This window comes from Penicillium atrosanguineum (genome assembly GCF_028827265.1).
Source record: "Penicillium atrosanguineum strain IBT 20685 chromosome Unknown utg000002l_segment0_segment0, whole genome shotgun sequence".
Taxonomy (NCBI): Eukaryota; Fungi; Ascomycota; class Eurotiomycetes; order Eurotiales; family Aspergillaceae; genus Penicillium; species Penicillium atrosanguineum.
Window position 1 is genome coordinate 3,604,113 of NW_026623134.1, and position 18,604 is coordinate 3,622,716.

Sequence of the window (18,604 nt, forward strand, 5' to 3'; positions counted from 1 at the left end):
TTTTTGTTCTACATGCAGATCAGACAGGATGACCAAGATTTCAACGCTACTGTCGGCCGTGTTCTTAGCCATTGGAGGTATGAAGTGTGCTTACATTACAAATATTACATTTTTCTAATATTGAATCTTCCAGGTTTCCTCTTCGGCTATGATAGCGGTATCATCACCTCGACCATCGGCCAGAATGAATTTATCAAATATTTCGACAATCCCAGCGACAATGTCACCGGCGGCATCGTTTCTGCGTTCCAAGGAGGCGCTATCTTGGGTACCATTATCAATGTATTCACTGGTGACCGTCTCGGTCGCAAGCTCTCTGTGTTCGCAGGTGCTTGTGTGTCTTGCTTCGGATGCGCTCTGCAGGCCGGTTCGGTGAATATGGTTATGTTGATCATTGGTCGATTCATCGCCGGTGTCGCTGTTGGTATGCTCACTTCAGTTGTGCCAATGTACGCCGGTGAGATGGCTGAGTCTTCGACTCGTGGTATGATGTCTGGTCTGTTGCAGTGGATGCTGAGCTGGGGTTATCTTATTGCTCAGTGGTTGGGATATGGATGTTCGTTTGTGGACAATCCTTTCCAGTGTAAGTCATTTATATTCCATTATCTCGGTTTCATTACTGACCTGCCACTTATAGGGCGCTTCCCGCTTGCATTCCAGTGCATTCCTGGTATCATCCTGGCCTGTGGTATTTGGTTCTTGAATGAATCACCCCGCTGGCTGATGGAGAAGGACCGACACGATGAGGCTCTTTCTACCCTGCAAAGTCTCCATGGAGATGGAACTGCAGAGAAGGATCAATACATCGAGCTCGAGTTCCAAGAGATTCGCGACGCCATCGAGGCCGAGCGCGCCTCAACCAGTATCACTTGGACTTCAATCCTCACCAAGCCCTCATGGCGTCGTCGCCTTATTCTTGGTTGTGCTGTCCAAGCCTTTGGTCCCTTGTCCGGTATCAACGTGATCAACTACTACGGAACTCGCATCTACGCTGCTTTGGGAATTGACACCCACACTTCACTCATGATCATCGGTATCTCTGGTGCACTGTCCATCGTATACTGCACTGGAGGTCTCTGGGCGCTCGAGCGAGTGGGTCGCATCAAGCCTCTCATCATCGGCTCCGCGGGAATGGCCCTCGCCCTCGTCGCCAACGCCGCCATGTCCCAGCACTACGATGAAACTAACCAAAACCAGCTTCGAGCCATGGTCGCAATGAACTTCGTGTTCAGCTTCTTCTACACTTTCATCGGTATCATCTCCTGGGTGTACCCGGCCGAGATCTTCCCTGTCGATATTCGCAACCAGGGTAACTCCGTTACGACTTTTACGAACTGGACTATCAACTTGGTGTTTGCTCAGTTCTCTCCAACCGCGCTTACCAATATTGGTTTCCGCTATTTCTATGTCTTCTTCGTTTTCAACATCATTGCTGCGATCTGTTATGTCTTCTTCTTCCCGGAGACTAAGGGAAAGACACTGGAGCAGATGGATTTGTTGTTTGGAGATAGCAATACTCCTCCGGAGCTTGATGAGAAAAAGATGGCTCAGGTGGTTGTTGAGCATGCAGAATAAGTCACGCCAGTGAACGAAGTCTAGCTCCCTATAACCTACAGTGCAGTCTTGGCTGATGCAGCGACGCTACTTTTTATGAAGTGCTATGGGTTTTCCTCGGGGTTGAATTCTGTTTCGAATTTTGGAGCTTACAAACATGAGATAGCATTGTTTAGTATAGCATTATTAACGAAGGCATTGACCATTATCAACATCTAGGCATCATACTCCTTCTCAAGAACAACGGGACTAGACCAGTTCTTAAACTCTGCACATGGAAGCTTTGCTTCGAACATCGTATCAATCTCTATGACAGTGCGATCCTTCATCTCCGGGATCATGAACCATGTGACTATCCAGGCAAAGAGGCAAAGACCAGCGTAGATAAACCCAGTCTTGCCTTTCAGATCACCCGCATCTTTGTTATAGATATAAGGCAGCGCGAGACTCAGAACCACATTCGAGAGCATGTAGCACAACACACCAAGGCCCTGGGTTTTAGCTCGAAGGCGCAGGGATGATGCTTCACCGTTGACAGCGTAAGACGCGGGCCATGCGCCCATGCCGCAAATCACGACAACGAGGATCAAGGATATCGCAGTCCACCTAAAAGTCTCATTAGCAAACCGTAAAAAGGTAGACTCGTCTATTAAGCTAGGTCTTACCAAACAACAACATTGCCAGACCAGCACCCGGCGATTCCCATGCTCAGCCACAATATAATCGAGACCGCCAACGTCCAGAGTAGCAAAGGACGTCGACCAAACCGGCTCATAAGCCACACTCCGACACCATTGGCCAAGAGACCCAGCACAATTCCCACAATCAGGACCATGATACTAAGACTCGATGACATGCCGACTACCTGCATGAAATAACTAGCACTCGCAAGAAGCGGGACTCCGAAGAGACTGGGTATCATGAATGAAAACGCCACGACTGTCGTTCTGCGTAGATTGACACCTTTGAAGCAGTCGACATACGCCAGCTCACGGGACATCTCCTCTTCACTGGCAATCGATAAGCGCATCTGAGCAATGAGTGGTATCACGTCCACGCTATCAGTATGAAGGGCTTTCATTGCACTATGCGCCTTTTCATAATCCCCCTTGCGTATCAAGTAAGAGGGACTCTCAGGCAGCACGAACGCCAGGACGAAAGGCAACAGCGTAGTAATCCACTGAGTCCCAAAGGGAATCAAAAACGCAGCTGAGGTTGTCATCTGCTCGCACGCAAAGATCACAACCGCTCCCAGCAGCTCTCCAAGCAACATGAACGTCGGCGAGAGGGCCATAGCAGAACCCCTCAAACTGGTCGGAACAGTCTCAGACAAATACGTTTGCGCACCAGCCATCGCACCACCAACACCCAATCCCTGCACGAACCTTCCCACGAGGAAGGCACCTCGACGGGAGTTCATTTCATCCGGGAGGTTAGAGCAGAACGCAATAGCGATTCCGACGGCACAGACGAAACAGCTAAGAGCAAGGGACCAACGACGACCGATACGATCTTGAAGCCAGCCTGCTACCGGTGCGCCGATAATTGAACCTAAAGGGCTCATTGCACTCCAGACGGATAGCCATGATGCCGGGATGATGTATTCGCCGTTATAGAGTTCGCCAAATTCGTGTTTAAAGTAAGGGACCGCGGTGATTGTGCCGAGGATGACGGTGTCATAGCCGGTGAGAAGGAATGCAAGCGCGAGGCCTACCGAGTAGGCGACTATTTTGGGATAGCGGCGAATTTCTTGGGATAGAAGGGCGTTGTTGGTGGTAGGTTGTGATTGAATGGAGGGTTCATGGATATGTTCCTCGAGTGAGGATGCGAGGTTGGGTGTTCCCATTATAGGTGGGCTCCAAGGTTCCAACTTGTGTGTTGATCACAGTTCGTGGAAGAGAGTCTGTTTCTCGAATAATTGAATGAGAATCTGGGGTCTATTTGAATGGGACATAAAAGACGGCTCCTATCGCGTTTCCTGGGAGTCCAATGATCTGTTGAGGACAGGTGCAAGAGCCCGTTCCCAATCAGAGTCATCCATCGGAAGATCTCCCTGTTTTCCCCAGCTATTCGTCACCCATTGTAACATTACCCCATGTCTTAACTTGCCCAAGATAAACTGGGGGAGGAGATCTATGAAGCCCGAACAGAGTTTCTTAGTGTTTGCCGATATGGCCAATCACAAGGCCGACTTGGCAGGGGCCCTGGCCGGCGATTGGCGGTGTCGGCAGGCATGCGGACCCACCTTGAACTCCGCGACGTCCGCGGGTTCCATTTCATTCTGGTCCTCGCTTCAGCAATAGAATGCTTTCGGAATTTGGCCACGGGCTGTTCAATGCAGCTCATGTCTGCCGAGGTCAGATGTAGTCCGGTGAGGGGTTGTCTAAATAGGCGAGGCGGCCCTCCAGCTGAAATATATCCTCCAATCGCCCCTTAACAACCAAGTATAACCTTTTCATCCTATGTAGGTACCACATCGATTTCCATATTGCCTGACTGAAACTGACTCTGGTACTATTGCAAGCAAAATGGAGGGCTCCAAAATCATCAAGCCGTGGAAACTTAACTCCCACCGAACTCTAGTCTTCATAAACGCAAGCATCATCGACCCCGTCGAAGGACAATTGATCCCCAACGCTACAGTCCGCATCTCCAATGGCCAAATCACCTCGGTCGAGACCAACTCAACACCAAGCAATGCATCTGAGGAAGCAATCGACCTAAACGGCAAGTACCTCTGCCCTGGCCTCATCGACTGTCACGTCCACATCGCCGTCGTCCCCGGCGAAGTCGATCTCCGCGCCTACAAAGACATGACCGAACGCAAGAGTCTCCTCCGCCAGCCCTACGTCCTAAAGACCATGCTCTCGCGCGGCTTCACCTCAATCCGCGACTGTGGTGGCGCAAGCCTAGCCGTGAAAGAAGCCGTCGAGGAAGGTGTCCTCCCCGGCCCCCGTCTTTTCATCGCTGGCTTCGCTCTCTCCCAGACTGGAGGGCATGGAGACATGCGCGGATCCCATGATGAGCAGTTTTGCTGTGGCGGGGCCATTTCGGGTATCAGTCGGATCGTCGACGGAGCCGCGGAATGCTACAAGTACGCGCGCGAGGAGCTGCGACAAGGTGCGGATTTCATTAAGATCATGGGCGGCGGAGGTGTTTCTAGTCCAACGGATCGCATTGAGCATGTGCAGTTCTCTGATGAGGAGATTAAGGCGATCGTGACTGTGGCAAAGAATGCGGGAACTTATGTTACCAGTCATAGCTATACGCCGCAGGCTATTCAGCAGGCGATCAATCTTGGTGTTCGTGGAATTGAGCATGGAAACTTGATTGATCTTGAGACTGCGAAGATGATGGCCGAGAAGGGCTGTTTCCTTACGCCTACTCTAATTGTGCATGTCATGTCTAAGCAGATGAATTTCTTGCCTGCGGATGGCGCGGCGAAGAATGATGAGGTCTTGGAGAAGGGGTTGAGGGCTATGAAGATGGCTGTGGATGCTGGTGTTACTGTCTGTTTTGGAACGGATCTTTTGGGGCCGATGCATTTTGCGCAGAGTAAAGAGTTCTCTGTCCGTAGTCAGGTTTTAACTGCTGTTCAGATTCTGCGCAGTGCTACGGTTAATGCGGCAAGGTTGCTCATGCAGGAGGAGAGGTTGGGTCAGGTTAAGCAGGGCTTTGCGGCGGATTTGTTGGTTCTTGACAAGAATCCATTGGAGGATATTACTGTGTTGGATAGAGTGGAGGAGAACGTCCTTGGTGTCATTAAAGATGGAAGGGTCATGACATCTCGGTGGGAGAAGTTGACGGTTGACGCATAAGCTGTGGAGTATATTATATTATACACAAGTGTCAAACCCCAAATATATCCCATCTTCTTCCCAAGTATGAATCGGTTGGCCGCTACGAGGAATTAATGATTGAAAAGAATTTGGCATTTTTGTTGCATAGTACATATGTACAGGTAAATACGGTGGCATATACCCCAGGACACAATCTGGGGATGCTGTCATGCGATGTCTGATCAATTTGCTATGATCGAATGCTTTCGCATATCATCCGAGGCTGTATAGTGTCGTAATTACAAATGCTTATAGGCATATAAACAACAAGGTCATCAACTGTCGCAGTTGTACCTTGAGGGGAAGGCAGTTTGACGTGATTAGGCCCAATTCCCCATGGAAATTGACATGAAGCTAAGTCATTTAGTGGTCCTTGGGACGGTTATCATCACTCTCGGGGACAAGAGGAACAGAAGACTCGCCACCGAATTCGCGGTAGGCTCTGTCACGCGCAACGCCCTTGTCCTTGCGAATGGTAAGGCAATTGATGCCGAGGAAGGTGGTAATGCGGTTGATGACCAGGACAGCCCAGTGGGAGTACACCACGAATGCGAAGAGAAAATACAAGCGCAGGTACCAGAGCTCCAAAGAAGCCCCCAGCGCAGGGAGACCAATGTAAGGCAAGTTCACCAGGACGGCACCAAGCACGAGGGGAGCTTGCAGAACGGTCCAGTAGGGGAAAGGTTGCTTCAACAGGTGGGCTAGAATGATCATGGTGGTCATACGTCCGAAGACGAAGGAGATGGTGGTGCAGAACAGGACGAGGTGATTATCGGACAAAAGGGTCGAGTAAGGCGAGAAGAGCCAGGCCATGTTGCATGCGGTGAACACGATCATAGGGATCCATTCCTTCAGCAGAGGAGTGAAAGGCAGACCCTGCTTCTTGCGAGCAGCATACACGTTCAGAACACAGCCCGGCAGGTGGCCGAGGAAGAATCCGACCACCAGAACAGGCACCCAAATGTCCTTGACCGAGTTATTGCCGAACAGCGCGGGGATGTTGATCAGATCGGTGATAGGGCGCGACCAGATACCGGGCCCCCAGATTCCAGAGGCGATCATAATGGCAATGGCGATGAGAAGGCCCTCAGTGGGACCGTTGAAGTAGCCCAGGTACAAGGTGTGGGTGTGGAAAGTCTCCCAGGTGGAAAAATACATGGCAAGACACGGTACAAGCGCAGTGTAAGCACCAAGAGTCGACGCACCGAAGCCCATGGCCGCAGTCTCCAATAGACTAGCGAGGGTGCAGTTCAAAGAGTCAATTCCGTGGCTATATAGTTCGTCAGTGACTGGTCCACGGATGGTTCCGGAATGGTACGAACTCAAACAATTCTCCCAGCCCGCTAGAAGTTCCGGTTCGGCGTGCCTGTTTCCCATCGACATTATCCAAAGTTGAGTACCTGCAGGGTGTTAGCTCTGCTGAGGCTCTTCATGCGAGTAATTCGACTAACATCCACATGCCCAATGCGAAGCTAAAGTACAACCACCATGGGCCCTGCAATGAGTAATTAGCAAAGACAGTTTGCACAACATTATATGGACGCGTACCGGTCCCGCAAGATCTGGCATAAAGATCTCGATCAAGAAGACATTGCCTACGATCCACATGAACCCGAGAAGGGTGACCATGTTCGGCGCCATCCACATGGGCAGAAACTCGACAAAGGCATTCCACTGTAGACAGTATGAGCTTTAATCAAATATTTTTGCTGTCTCGTGTTCTTTCAGGGGTCGTACATAGTGCCTCAGAATATAGTTCGAAATAGGGGACTTGTCGACGGCCGAATACTTGTAGGACTTCAGGGGAAGAAGAGCCTCATCGGAAAGGGAATCTTGGGTCTCTGTCGAAGGGAAAGTTGATGTCAGTACTGAAGGCCATAACAAACATTTCCAGGAAGCTCCGATTGAACATACCTTGGACCATGCGGAGAATCGCGTTCATAGTGAAGGTTGGGCCGCGTCGCGTAGCACGTTCAGGAACCGTTAGAAATCAAGCAATATATACCGCCACCACAAGTGATCGGGACGCAAGAAAAAGAAGTGACAAGATATACACGCACGGTCTTGGCCAGAACACCAAGAAATAGTGCAGCAACCCAAAAATAGCGTGGACAAGACAGAAAGATTGAAATGTTTCACAGGGATTTTCAGCCCGCAGTCACATGACCGTCTCCGCATCGGGACGCGAGAGCCTTTGCGGTGGAGCGTCGCAAGGTTGACTCGGTTTATTTTGGTGTCTCAACGTCGCATTGCCAGGTCTCAGATCTCGGGTCTATTCGCTCTCATCTCACTGTCACCGAGATCTCTCGTTATTCACCCTACATCGACTAAACGGGTGACTGTTGATCCGTCAAGGAGCTTCAACACCCAGTCGCGCCAGATCCCGGTTCACGTTATCCTCGCGCCTCAGACAATCGCCGCCCTCTCTCCTGTTATGGTCACCTGCTGAGTTGGACATGAAGGTGGATGGTCTAAGCAGCGCCCCCCGCGCATCTCATCAGTGAGGATTCTTCGCGATGCCGGGCGTCGTCGAAATGCCCGCCGCGGCGGACCCGTTGGAGCTGGGATACAGTGTCGGACACCAGAAGGTCGAGCTGGAAATCGACTTCGTCAGCAAGAGCTTGAAGGGACGGACGGAAATTACGATTCACCCCCACTATAAAACCTTGAAAGATATCCGTTTAGGCTTCCGACAGGGCGAGATCAAGCGAGTGAATGTCAACGGAAAAGTCGCGACGACGAGTTATACGGACCCTTACGACAGTCTTCATCTATACGGAGCACACTATTACGAGAAACTCACCGCACATATCGACAAAAATCTCCTCACAACCCCCCCGAAGCCCGAGCTATCGATCGCGATCCCGAAGAACGTGCGGATTGACGAGTTGGATCCTTTCTCGGCGGAGGCTCAGGAACAGATTGCGCTTCAGGGCGCCGGTGGTGATGTCGATGGACCGGCTAGTATCAAGACAGAGGCCAATCTGCCACAGTTTACAGCTGTGACGGTCAGCATCGAATTCACGATTGATCGGATCCGAGATGGACTGCAGTTCGTAGGGGTCGACACCGGAGACCGTCGATACCCCCATGCCTATACCACGAACTCGCTGGAGTCTAGTGTTGGGTGCCCTCTATTCCCCTGTGTGGACAACCCGTCATCGCGCAACACTTGGGAAATCTCAGTCTCATGTCCTGCATCTTTGGGAGACGTTTTCAACCGCAAGGGACGCGACCATGGCTCTACCACTCCTTCACGATCGCGAGCTCAGAATCGATACGTTTCCTCAGACGATGAGGGGCTGGACATGTCTGTGGTGTGCTCCGGTGAGCTGACAGATGATATCACGGATCCCAAGGACCCGACTCAGAAGACGGTCTCCTTTGCGGCCTACTCGCCCCTCTCCGCTCAACAGATCGGATTCGCCGTCGGCCCATTCGAATATGTGAATCTGGCAGACTTCCGTGAAAGTGATCAGGATGAACAACTCGGACAAAATGCTATCCCTTTGCACGCATTTTGTCTTCCAGGGCGAGGTGATGAGGTTCAAAATACCGCTTTTCCTATGGCGCAAGCCATCGACTTCTTTTCTTTGAACTATGGGTCCTACCCGTTCTCCAGTTACAAGATCTGCTTTGTCGATGACGTCGTAGCCGATACGTTACCTACAGCATGCATGGCCATCTGCAGTAGCCATCTTCTCTTCCCGGCTGAGATTATCGACCCCATGTACGACTCCACCCGGGCCCTCGTGCAGGCTCTCGCCTGCCAGTGGTCAGGAATCAACATTATTCCCTTCGAGCCTGCGGACAGCTGGGTTACTATCGGTGTGGCATGGTACATCACAGATACTTTCATGAAAAAGCTTTGCGGTACCAATGAATATCGATATCGACTCAAGCAGATGTCTGACAGGATCTGCGAGCTGGATTACGAACGTCCCTCTATCTACGACATGGGCAACTTTTTGAAGATTGATCCTTCAGAGTATCGGTTCATTGCGCTGAAGGCACCCCTGGTCCTTTTTATCCTTGACCGTCGCTTGACAAAGGCCAGTGGAAAAGCTACCATGTCCCGAATCATTTCTCGGTTGTTCTTGAACTCGCGCATGGGCGACATCCCTAATGGAGCCGTCACCTCCTTATTATTCCAGAAGACGTGCGAGCGGCTCGGCCATGCCAAGCTCGATGTTTTCTTCGGGCAGTGGGTCTATAACGCTGGATGCCCCCGTTTCCATGCCACGCAGCGATTCAACAAGAAAAAACTTGTGGTTGAAATGATGATCCAACAAATGCAGTCCAATCAGCCAGCCGCTCGTGATCTTGGAAAAGACGCATTCTTGCGAGATCTAAAGGAAGAGGTTCGACATGTCTACGCTGGTACTATTCAGCCCGTCTTTACTGGCTCTATGACACTTCGTATCCATGAGGCCGACGGCACCCCGTATGAACACATTGTTGAGATCAAAGAAGGTACAACGAAGTTCGACATCCCTTACAACACAAAATACAAGCGATTGAAGCGTAACAAGAAACAAAGAGAACGCGCTGTCGCGTCTGGTGAAGCCGATGCCCAGGAAGAAGTCCTTCTCTACTGTCTCGGAGATGTCCTTCAGACAGAGGAAGAGACCGCTCAGTGGCGCTTAGCCGACTGGACCAAGGAAGATGAAGAACGAATGGGACAGGAATCCTACGAGTGGATTCGTATGGATGCTGATTTCGAATGGATTTGCAAACTCTCCCTCGGAATGCCTGGATACATGTATCTCTCGCAGCTCCAACAAGATCGAGATGTCGTTGCTCAGCTGGAGTCCCTTCAGTACATGGCGGCGCAGCGCGAACATCCTCTGATCTCAACCATCTTTGTCCGTACTCTCATGGATAGTCGATATTTCCACGGAATACGAGTGACTGCGGCAGAAGCGTTAATCAAACACGCCAAAGACGAAGTTGATTGGATCGGCCTTTTCCATCTGGAAAAGACCTTTCAAGAGCTTTTCTGTCTCCCAGACTCACCAATGACCAGATCCAATGATTTCTCGGATCGCGCGGCCTATCTCCTGCAGCAGGTCATCCCGGACTGCATCTCGAAGGTGCGGGATAATAGTGGCAAGACACCCCTTAGGGTGAAACGGTTTTTGTTCGATAAACTCAAGTTCAACGACAACTCTAATAATGAGGTATGTGCGATTCCTTCGCCTTTTTCATAATAATGCTAACCAGGACCCAGTACTCGGACAATTACTACGTCGCTTCCCTGATGCGCTCACTTTGCCACGCGATGCTCGGCAGAACAGAACCCCGACTCGAAGATGAAATGACGAATTTCGACATGGAGCGCGTTCTCGAGAACCAAGCCGAAGAGCAACTCGAAAAGGACGCCTTGGCCGAGTTCGATCGATATAGGAGAATGGACGAATGGTCCGGCTCGTTCCAGAACATTTACTCGCGAGCCGCATTGTACTGCCAAATGCAAATGATGCAGGCCAAGGTACAAGAGCTGGACATCATGCTCTTCGTCCCCTACACCCGCTCTGGAACTTATGACCTGCTTCGTGTGAGGGCATTTGAATGTCTTGTGGAGCTTGATATCTCCCAAAACCCCGAGCTCTTCCGCTGGCTCATCTTCACTATGACCAGTGATACATCGGCTTACGTTCGTCATCATTGCCAGCGGCTGTTTGGCCAAGCTTTGGCGCAGATCGCATTTGGACGCCCTGAGCAAACGGAGCCGGCTCAAACGGGCGGGTTGATCATCGAGCAGGAGTCTTCAACGGAATTTCGACAAGCTGATCTTGCTCGTCGTCAAACGGTTCCCGGTGCCATTGAAGCTTTGAAGAAGGAGCTCGCGAGTGATCCATCTATCAAAGATTACATGTGGTCCGCATGTAACTCGATGCAAATCGGAGCCCTCGAGTTGGCTGAGCTACTGGATGTTTGCCGAGTCTTATTCGACCCTGTCACCTCGAAGCGCATAACACTGCGTCTCGGGCGCCACTGGCGAGTCAAGAACCTCGGACATGGCAAGCTTCACTTCACCCGCACAGGATCCTTCCGGGGCAGTCTCAATCCCAAACGGAAGCGCGAGGAGGCTGGAATGGGGCCTCCGCGTCTCGTCTTCAAGCAGTCGAAGACTGGCACTTCAAGCACGCCCTCATCTGCCAGCCTCCCCAAGTTGCACATTCCAAAAGTATCCGCGACACCAACACCTGGCACGCCTACGGCCTCGACACCAGCCACGCCAGCCAGCGGCGGCGGCTTGAAACTCAAGCTCAAGTTCGGGCAGAAAAAATAACCCAGACAGCCCGACTAATCTGACCTGTTCCTGTATTTTACTATTTTACTCATCTTGACCACAATTGGCACGAAAAGGGAAGGAAACAACACATGTTTTTAGGCGCGCAGGCGGTGCATTGTTTTGATCTACTAGAGATAATTTCACATGCTGCAATGCCATATAAAACCCGCACTCCCAATTTCGATAGCCGCTCAACAGCAGATGCCCGATACCAGTGTAGAAGCCAAGCCACACGCAAAAACAAGCGCTACCCACGAGCACACTCCGGTAGCAGTGCAGTGTAAGCCGCACGTAGAAACAAGGTAACCCAGCAAAGCCGTGGCAGCAGTGAGTTTGCAGCAAGTATAATTGCAGTCGAAGCTACAAACGTAAAAGCAAAGAGGTTTTGATTGTCCCCATATGAGCAACCGTCCAGCCCATACGAGCAACCGACCGAAGAACTCCCAGAAACATTATGATTTTGAACGTCCCCAAGCGCGCGGCGCTTTTGTGCCTCGAGCAGAAACAAGAAACAGGAAAAGTCGTAAATGCGTGTTGTTCACTTGGTATCAATGCGCTCAAGGGCCTCGATCATGATGAGTGAGTTGCCGCGAATGCACTGGAGGGAAGTGACCTAGTTAGTTCGGTTCTTGCTGTGAACTGTTGTCGGCGATACTTACACACATGCCCATGGGGACCTTTTCGCCACCGTCCTTCTCTTCGAATGCCTCGTCCAAGACAATGTTCATGAAGACCTGCGAAGTGGGAGAGGTTAGTCGGTCTGTTTTGTATGGGGTCGGGCAAATAGAGGGTAATCGGCGGGTTGTCGAAGCGCAGCACATTCGTCGTTGCTTCAAAGATCAACACGCGCCGTATGATGCCGATTGCTCGTGTGAAATTTGATAGCGCAGCGAAAGGAGCTTTGCATCTGAGCTAACTTCATTCACAAGCTGCGAGACGCGAGTTGAATGCATGCACGGTGCGCGACTTGAGACAAACGTTGTCTGGGATGGGTGAAGCAGGAGATCGCGAGGGCGATGAGAGGGCGATGAGAGGGCGAGGGGTAGAAAGAGCTAACAAACTCACATCGTAGCCACGAAGAATACCGATCACCTTGCGGTTGCCGTTGATTTGGCAGTACACCCGCTTCTCCATGTACTGAGGAATTGTCAGCAAAGGTACGCGCTGAAGGGGACAGCGTTGAGAAGACAGACCTTCTTGAGCTCAGGCTGTGCTTGAGGCATGTTGATCAAATAGCTATGAGGATGCGGGTTCGGAAATTGAGCGTCGTACCAAGCAGAGGCCTCAGCAGTCCGTTCGGCGGAGAAACTGGGTATCGTCGGGTCAAAGTTGTTCCGTAAGACCGACATGCTTCATGAACATCTCTTGGTTCTTTTCATCTTTTTGGCTCGCAGCACGTCGGATAATAATTTCCCAGAGAGTATTTTGCGCCGGTATTCAACCCCATTCGCTGGACGGCAATCGCCTCAACGAGCATACATTGACCACCCATAGCAAGAAGCTCTGTAAATTGCGCCAGATCAGTGTGCTCACCGCCTTTGAAGTGAGCCTCATCCGCGTCCTGCACGTCGACGCCGCATTCCTTAATCTTGATTTCGTCCGCGTTCTCGTCTTTTGGGGCATCAATAATCAAGATGAGCTTTGCGAGCCGCAGAAAGCCCAGGAAGATTGGGGATGATGCGGGAGACGACGATGGAGAAGGCAAAGAGACAGGTACGTTTACATTTAAATACCCTCATGCGCAACCCTTCGTGTGAGTCGCTATGCGATCCTGCGGCCAATGGCGCGATTACGTGCGTGGACTGCACGTATACACGCCGGACCATGCGGACCCAAAACTCAATTTACCTTGATGATGCGATGGATGCGTGGGACCATTCATGTGAACGTTTGCTTATACCATATAGAACCCATCTTGAAGCGCCCAGTTAAGTCGAAGGCCAAGCAGAAGTCAAAATTAAATCTTTCCTTTGGATCTGGCGAGACGTCAATGACAGACGACGGCGAGCAAGAAAGCGAAGTTATTATTCCAAAACGACATGGCCTCGGTCGCCAGGCTATGGAGCGAAATGCCGTACAGCGAAACTTAACACCGTCCAACGCTTCCGAGACACTCTCTGCTCGAGTCGGACATGATCAGGGCCGACCCAGCTATAGCAATGATTATCTCAAGGAGCTTCGAGACTCGACTCCCTCGACCCCAAAGGCCAGCACAGATGACGAAAAAGATCGGGCAATCGATATTGCAGCAAAGTTCGGAGAGGTGATGACAGTCTCTAGCTCCTCTGCAATCCCCAGCGAAGCCGAGATCCGTGAGAAGAAAGCTCGCCGAGCTCGATTGGCATTGGAGCACGGCGCAAAGGAGGAAGATTTTATCTCGTTGGATAACCACATGGCTGACCAAGATGACGATTGGGATGCTGTTGTCCGTAGTGAGAAGGAACAACTATCGGATACCCGACTGGTTCGGGACGACGAGGATTTTGCTGAGGGTTTCGATGAATATGTCGAAGATGGGAAGATATCCCTCGGGAGAAAGGCAGAACGGGACCAGAAACGCAAGGACCGTGATGCAATGCGAGAGCTCATCAATGACGCCGAAGGTGTTTCTGACGATGAAGACTCTGACCTTGAGGAGAAAGCTGCGTATGAGGCCGCTCAAACCAGAGCTGCTATGGGCCACGGCAAACCTTCTGGCCTCGCTCGACCAGGCACTCCCCCTAAGGTGACGTCACTTCCCAAGCTCTCGAACAGTTTAGAGAGACTTCGTTTATCTCTGGCGTCAATGGAAACAGCCAAGACGCAGATGATCAGTAGGATGGAGGAGCTGCGCAAGGAAAAGGCGGACATCGCTGTTCGCGAGGTGGAGATCCAGGGAATGATCAAAGAGGCCGGTGACAACTACGAGCGGCTCAAGATGGAAGCCGGCGTCGATCCTTCTTCGGATGCAAATGCATCGGCAGGAGCTTTGGAACAGTCCCGCGGTCTGGAAAGCATCGGTGCTCCCATCGCAAATTCCGATTCCAGTTCTGGAGAGACCGAGGTATGAGCTTATGGTCCGCTCCTTCTCTTATTTCTAGCATTGCCCTTGGATGTTTGCCAAGGTTCACATCTGGGACTCGAAAGTTCCTCGGAGTCAAAAACTGTTATTGTGATACCCATTACATATTCGCATTCAAAACAACTTATATTCATTATGGCGCCTTATTTTCACTTTCCTACCTTTTGTCTTCCTCTCTGTAAGACCGTGGACCCTAATGGATCTCCCAGGTGAGGCCAGCGCGGTCATGGGACGAATATGCAGTGTTCACTGATCACTCCTGTAGCTATCATGGCTACCTGCCCTGGATATCCAGCCCAGTCGACCAAACAGGTGAGATTGCTCGTCTGTATCAAAAGTCTGACTCGACACCCATCGAGCTGTTCTTTGATTTGTTCTTTGTTGCCAATCTCTCCACGTTTACCGCTACTCATGAGATCAACAACATCCACGGTAGGCCTTTCTCTTGCGCTGAAACCTCAGATGCTAGTTAACCTTCAAATGTTGGGCGCTGATAGCTCTGGGCTCATACGTCGGCTTTCTCGGTGTGATCTGGTTCACATGGTTTCAAGTCACTCTGTTCGATATACGATTCGCGCGAGACTCTGTCTTCGAACGCATCTGCAAAGCCGTACAGCTTGGGGCTATGGTCGGCTTCGCGTCCGCTGGAACGCGCTTCACCACCCGCGTCCAGGATGAAAATGTCTGGGCCTTTCAATCCTTGACGGCAATCCTTGCGGGCAGTCGACTGCTCCTTGCCGCTCAATATACCATCAATGTTGCTTTCATGCGTTCATCGATGAAGCATTCCTCCATAGGGGTGACCTTCACGGCAAGCATTCTCTACTTCACAGGCTCCGTCTACGCTTGTGTCAGTCCTCTTCGCCCACTTGATGGGGTTGATCTCTAACCCTAACACAAGATGTACTTCGCTTTCAGCCCATCAAACCGGCTTCATGGCCAGATCTGGACCGTTTGGTTTGTCGTTTTCGCTCTCGAAATGTGGGCGGTGATGCTATTGTCTTGTCTGTACCCCAAGATTGGATTCCAGGACACCCACCTCAACATCCGAATGGGTCTTTTAACATTGATCATCATTGGAGAAGGCGTTATTGCGATCACTCGAATTGTCAACAAGACGGTGCGGCCCGGCGGATGGACGAAATGGTCGTTTGTCCATATTTTGGGGGTGACAACCAATGTGGTAAGCATTTCTCGTATGTCTACCCGATCAGCCGCACTGACCAAACGAAGTATCTCCTGTGGCAGGTCTACTTTGACATGACCCCGCGGCACAGACTCGGCAAGTTGGCCCAGCAAATTTGGACGCAGTTGCATTTCCCGTTTCATGTCGCACTGATTCTTCTCCTCGAGGGCTCGCAGATCCTCGCGTTGAGTCTAGATGTCACGCTGAAGTTGAAATATCTGAAACAGACGCTGTCTTTCATCTGCGAGGATCCGGTTCCTACTCACAGTAGTGGTGTTGCGTTGATTCGAAGCACGATCACGGACATGGAGATCCCGTTCAGTCGAGGTGCAACGCAAGAATGGACTGCTATCTCTAGTATTCTGGATGATCTGACGCACCAGCCTCTTTGCCCCGAGTCTGGGACATTCAGCTGGATCCACACGGAGGACCTTTTCGGTGACCTGCTGGGAAACGTCACGGCAGCACTTTTCTCGAGTATGGACATAACCCCATCGAACAAGATAGACTACAACCTCTTGGACAACCAAGAATCGCTTCGAATATACATGAAACTCCTCGCCTTCGTCTATGTATACTTCTTCATCGCTGCCAGCATCTCCATGGCCCTATTCAGCGCGTTTCCAATCCTCTCTCGCCGACACACCTTCCGCCTCCACCTAATCCTCTCAACTGCCGTGCGCATTCTCCTCGCTATCTCCTTAGCAGGTTTAGTCTCACTTGCGAGCCATTTCTCGCTAGCTTATGCCTTTATGACCTCACCGATAATCCTCTACGCCTTCACGCTAATCCTCCTTACTGGTCGGTCCTTTTCCCGTGCTCTGTGCGCTCAATTCTAATTGGTTTAGTCCTCCTCGTTGACCGACTTTTGGACTCTCTGGCATCCCGGGGCGACGCAGCTGGCCGGCGGAAGCGGGAAAGCGATGTCAAGCGGCTGAGTCGGGGTATTGTGGCGATGGGGCCACCTCTAACGGAGAGGTCTGATCGACGAGTCACGTTGTCGACTGTGGGGGGAGAGGAGTAGAGGGGTGTAAGTGAGGTTAGCAGTGTTGAGACTGTAGAAAGGAGAGTACGGCGCTGGGGTGGTTCACCTTGGTGTGAGAATAGCGCGCTTATGACTGGTGCTGCTTTGTCGGGGTCAACTATTGTGATTGGGTAGGGGGTTGTCTGCATTTGGGACCCATTGATATGCCTAACAAGATGGAGTTTGTGATGAATCTCTGACATGAGCATTCTACCTTCGTGTTTATCTCGACATTCAAGCCTGTTGAAATCATTCTGCTTCTCTCTTCGTGGTGCTCCGAGAATTTCCTCGTCACATGCCCAAAATCACTCTGGAGAAAGGTTGAAATTGCCAGAGACAACATATTTTCTTCCCGGCTTTAATCTACACAACATCCGCGAAGGCGCGCTTCTATATAATCTAAAACCTGATACCGTTGTGTGATACAGATCTGTGACAAGCCACAGCCATAGAATAAGGTGAACGATCTTTAGACTCGAATGCTATTATAGGATCTTTCGGATGTTAGAGCGCGTCTGAGTTGATTGGATTTTTTACCCTTTTTACTCAAAAATTCTCGTAAATGTGATGTAGTATTGAATACTAATTTATATACCTAAATACGAATCGCCTGCAACATTCGCCCTCGGAAGCATTCAATTCAAAGAAATAGAGACAGAGAGAACAGTGAGCACTTTCGACCGGGAGAGACGAATTAGATGAATATTTCAGATCACCTAACCCTAACATGATCCGAACTATCTATCCCCTCAACCAACCCAACCCTAACCAACCGGGGCCTGTCGGCCCTTTCCCCAGACTTGCCTCAAACTCAAACAAGGCCCAGACTCTCGCACCTCCGCCCTATAAAGAAAAACAAACCAAATCAAGAACCCGGAAAGTGACCTACATATGCAGCCAAAACTCTCATCCCCACGATCCAGACTACCCATCTCCTACTCAAGACCTAGGTAGAGCTTCATATTGCTGACGCAACAAATAATGGATCGATCCCAGGAAGCTTTCCGAATGGATCAGCTGCACCTTTGGTCTATAACCGTTGTGCGTTCGCATTGCTGCGGGTGCCTGCTGGTCTCAACGCCACCTAGACCATCCCAAGCAGGCGGGAGAAGGTTCTTTGAAACGGGGCCAATCGCTGAGGTGCACTGGTCCAGGGATATGTCCGAGGTTGGTCGTGGCCAGGTTGGCTGGATGGGACGGATAGAGGATGGAGGGGATTTTTTCACCTGCTTTATAGAACTAAGTCACCATCTAGAAAAACCCCGAAGTGCTACGTTGGCAGCGAGAAGTACTAACCCCTATTCTTAAGGCTAGTTTTATGCTTATTTTCACTTGTCTTTATCCCATCTTCGTCTGCACCTAACCACCATTAACCTTTCGGTAAATTGCAGTAGACATGTCTCCCCAACCTCCGAACCAGAACCAACCCAGCTGGACTTGCATACCGCTATTCTTCAGCTTTGCTTTTTATCGGCAGGTTGGATCGCGCCGGGGGTTCTTGATTGGCACGGGTGCCAGGGAGGCTCCCCAAAGAGCCCTATGTCGGTATCCGGCAGGATGGAACATTTTCAAAATGGCTAAGCTGATGTCAAAATTGGCAGTAGTGGGTCACAGAAAATCAATAGTACCTGTAAGCCCTGGG

At 50.9% G+C, this 18,604-nt stretch overlaps 8 protein-coding genes across 8 annotated transcripts; 5 read left to right on the top strand and 3 right to left on the bottom strand.

Moving 5' to 3' along the window:
• Positions 1–28: 28 nt before the first annotated feature.
• On the top strand, positions 29–1,575 carry N7443_003129 (sugar porter family MFS transporter; the record flags this gene model as incomplete). Its single annotated transcript, XM_056883185.1, has 3 exons — positions 29–77; positions 134–583; positions 638–1,575. 3 exons carry the CDS (start codon positions 29–31, stop codon positions 1,573–1,575), a joined length of 1,437 nt encoding a protein of 478 aa, XP_056745026.1.
• Positions 1,576–1,769: 194 nt separating this feature from the next.
• On the bottom strand, positions 1,770–3,400 carry N7443_003130 (uncharacterized protein; the record flags this gene model as incomplete). The annotated part of the gene is made up of 2 exons (XM_056883186.1): positions 1,770–2,160; positions 2,220–3,400. The coding sequence occupies 2 exons, from the start codon at positions 3,398–3,400 to the stop codon at positions 1,770–1,772; spliced, it is 1,572 nt and encodes a 523-aa protein (XP_056745027.1).
• Positions 3,401–4,082: 682 nt separating this feature from the next.
• N7443_003131 (metal-dependent hydrolase family protein) lies at positions 4,083–5,372 on the top strand (the record flags this gene model as incomplete). The annotated part of the gene is made up of 1 exon (XM_056883187.1): positions 4,083–5,372. One exon carries the CDS (start codon positions 4,083–4,085, stop codon positions 5,370–5,372), a length of 1,290 nt encoding a protein of 429 aa, XP_056745028.1.
• A 384-nt stretch (positions 5,373–5,756) lies between these two features.
• Positions 5,757–7,335, bottom strand: N7443_003132 (uncharacterized protein; the record flags this gene model as incomplete). The annotated part of the gene is made up of 6 exons (XM_056883188.1): positions 5,757–6,663; positions 6,716–6,793; positions 6,845–6,888; positions 6,942–7,067; positions 7,131–7,234; positions 7,308–7,335. The coding sequence occupies 6 exons, from the start codon at positions 7,333–7,335 to the stop codon at positions 5,757–5,759; spliced, it is 1,287 nt and encodes a 428-aa protein (XP_056745029.1).
• A 574-nt stretch (positions 7,336–7,909) lies between these two features.
• N7443_003133 (transcription initiation factor TFIID subunit TAF2) lies at positions 7,910–11,688 on the top strand (the record flags this gene model as incomplete). The annotated part of the gene is made up of 2 exons (XM_056883189.1): positions 7,910–10,573; positions 10,624–11,688. 2 exons carry the CDS (start codon positions 7,910–7,912, stop codon positions 11,686–11,688), a joined length of 3,729 nt encoding a protein of 1,242 aa, XP_056745030.1.
• Positions 11,689–12,229: 541 nt separating this feature from the next.
• Positions 12,230–13,040, bottom strand: N7443_003134 (putative small nuclear ribonucleoprotein SmG; the record flags this gene model as incomplete). Its single annotated transcript, XM_056883190.1, has 4 exons — positions 12,230–12,289; positions 12,351–12,425; positions 12,757–12,828; positions 12,885–13,040. The coding sequence occupies 4 exons, from the start codon at positions 13,038–13,040 to the stop codon at positions 12,230–12,232; spliced, it is 363 nt and encodes a 120-aa protein (XP_056745031.1).
• A 506-nt stretch (positions 13,041–13,546) lies between these two features.
• On the top strand, positions 13,547–14,740 carry N7443_003135 (uncharacterized protein; the record flags this gene model as incomplete). The annotated part of the gene is made up of 1 exon (XM_056883191.1): positions 13,547–14,740. The coding sequence occupies one exon, from the start codon at positions 13,547–13,549 to the stop codon at positions 14,738–14,740; it is 1,194 nt and encodes a 397-aa protein (XP_056745032.1).
• Positions 14,741–15,653: 913 nt separating this feature from the next.
• Positions 15,654–16,777, top strand: N7443_003136 (uncharacterized protein; the record flags this gene model as incomplete). Its single annotated transcript, XM_056883192.1, has 2 exons — positions 15,654–15,935; positions 16,001–16,777. The coding sequence occupies 2 exons, from the start codon at positions 15,654–15,656 to the stop codon at positions 16,775–16,777; spliced, it is 1,059 nt and encodes a 352-aa protein (XP_056745033.1).
• Positions 16,778–18,604: the final 1,827 nt, after the last annotated feature.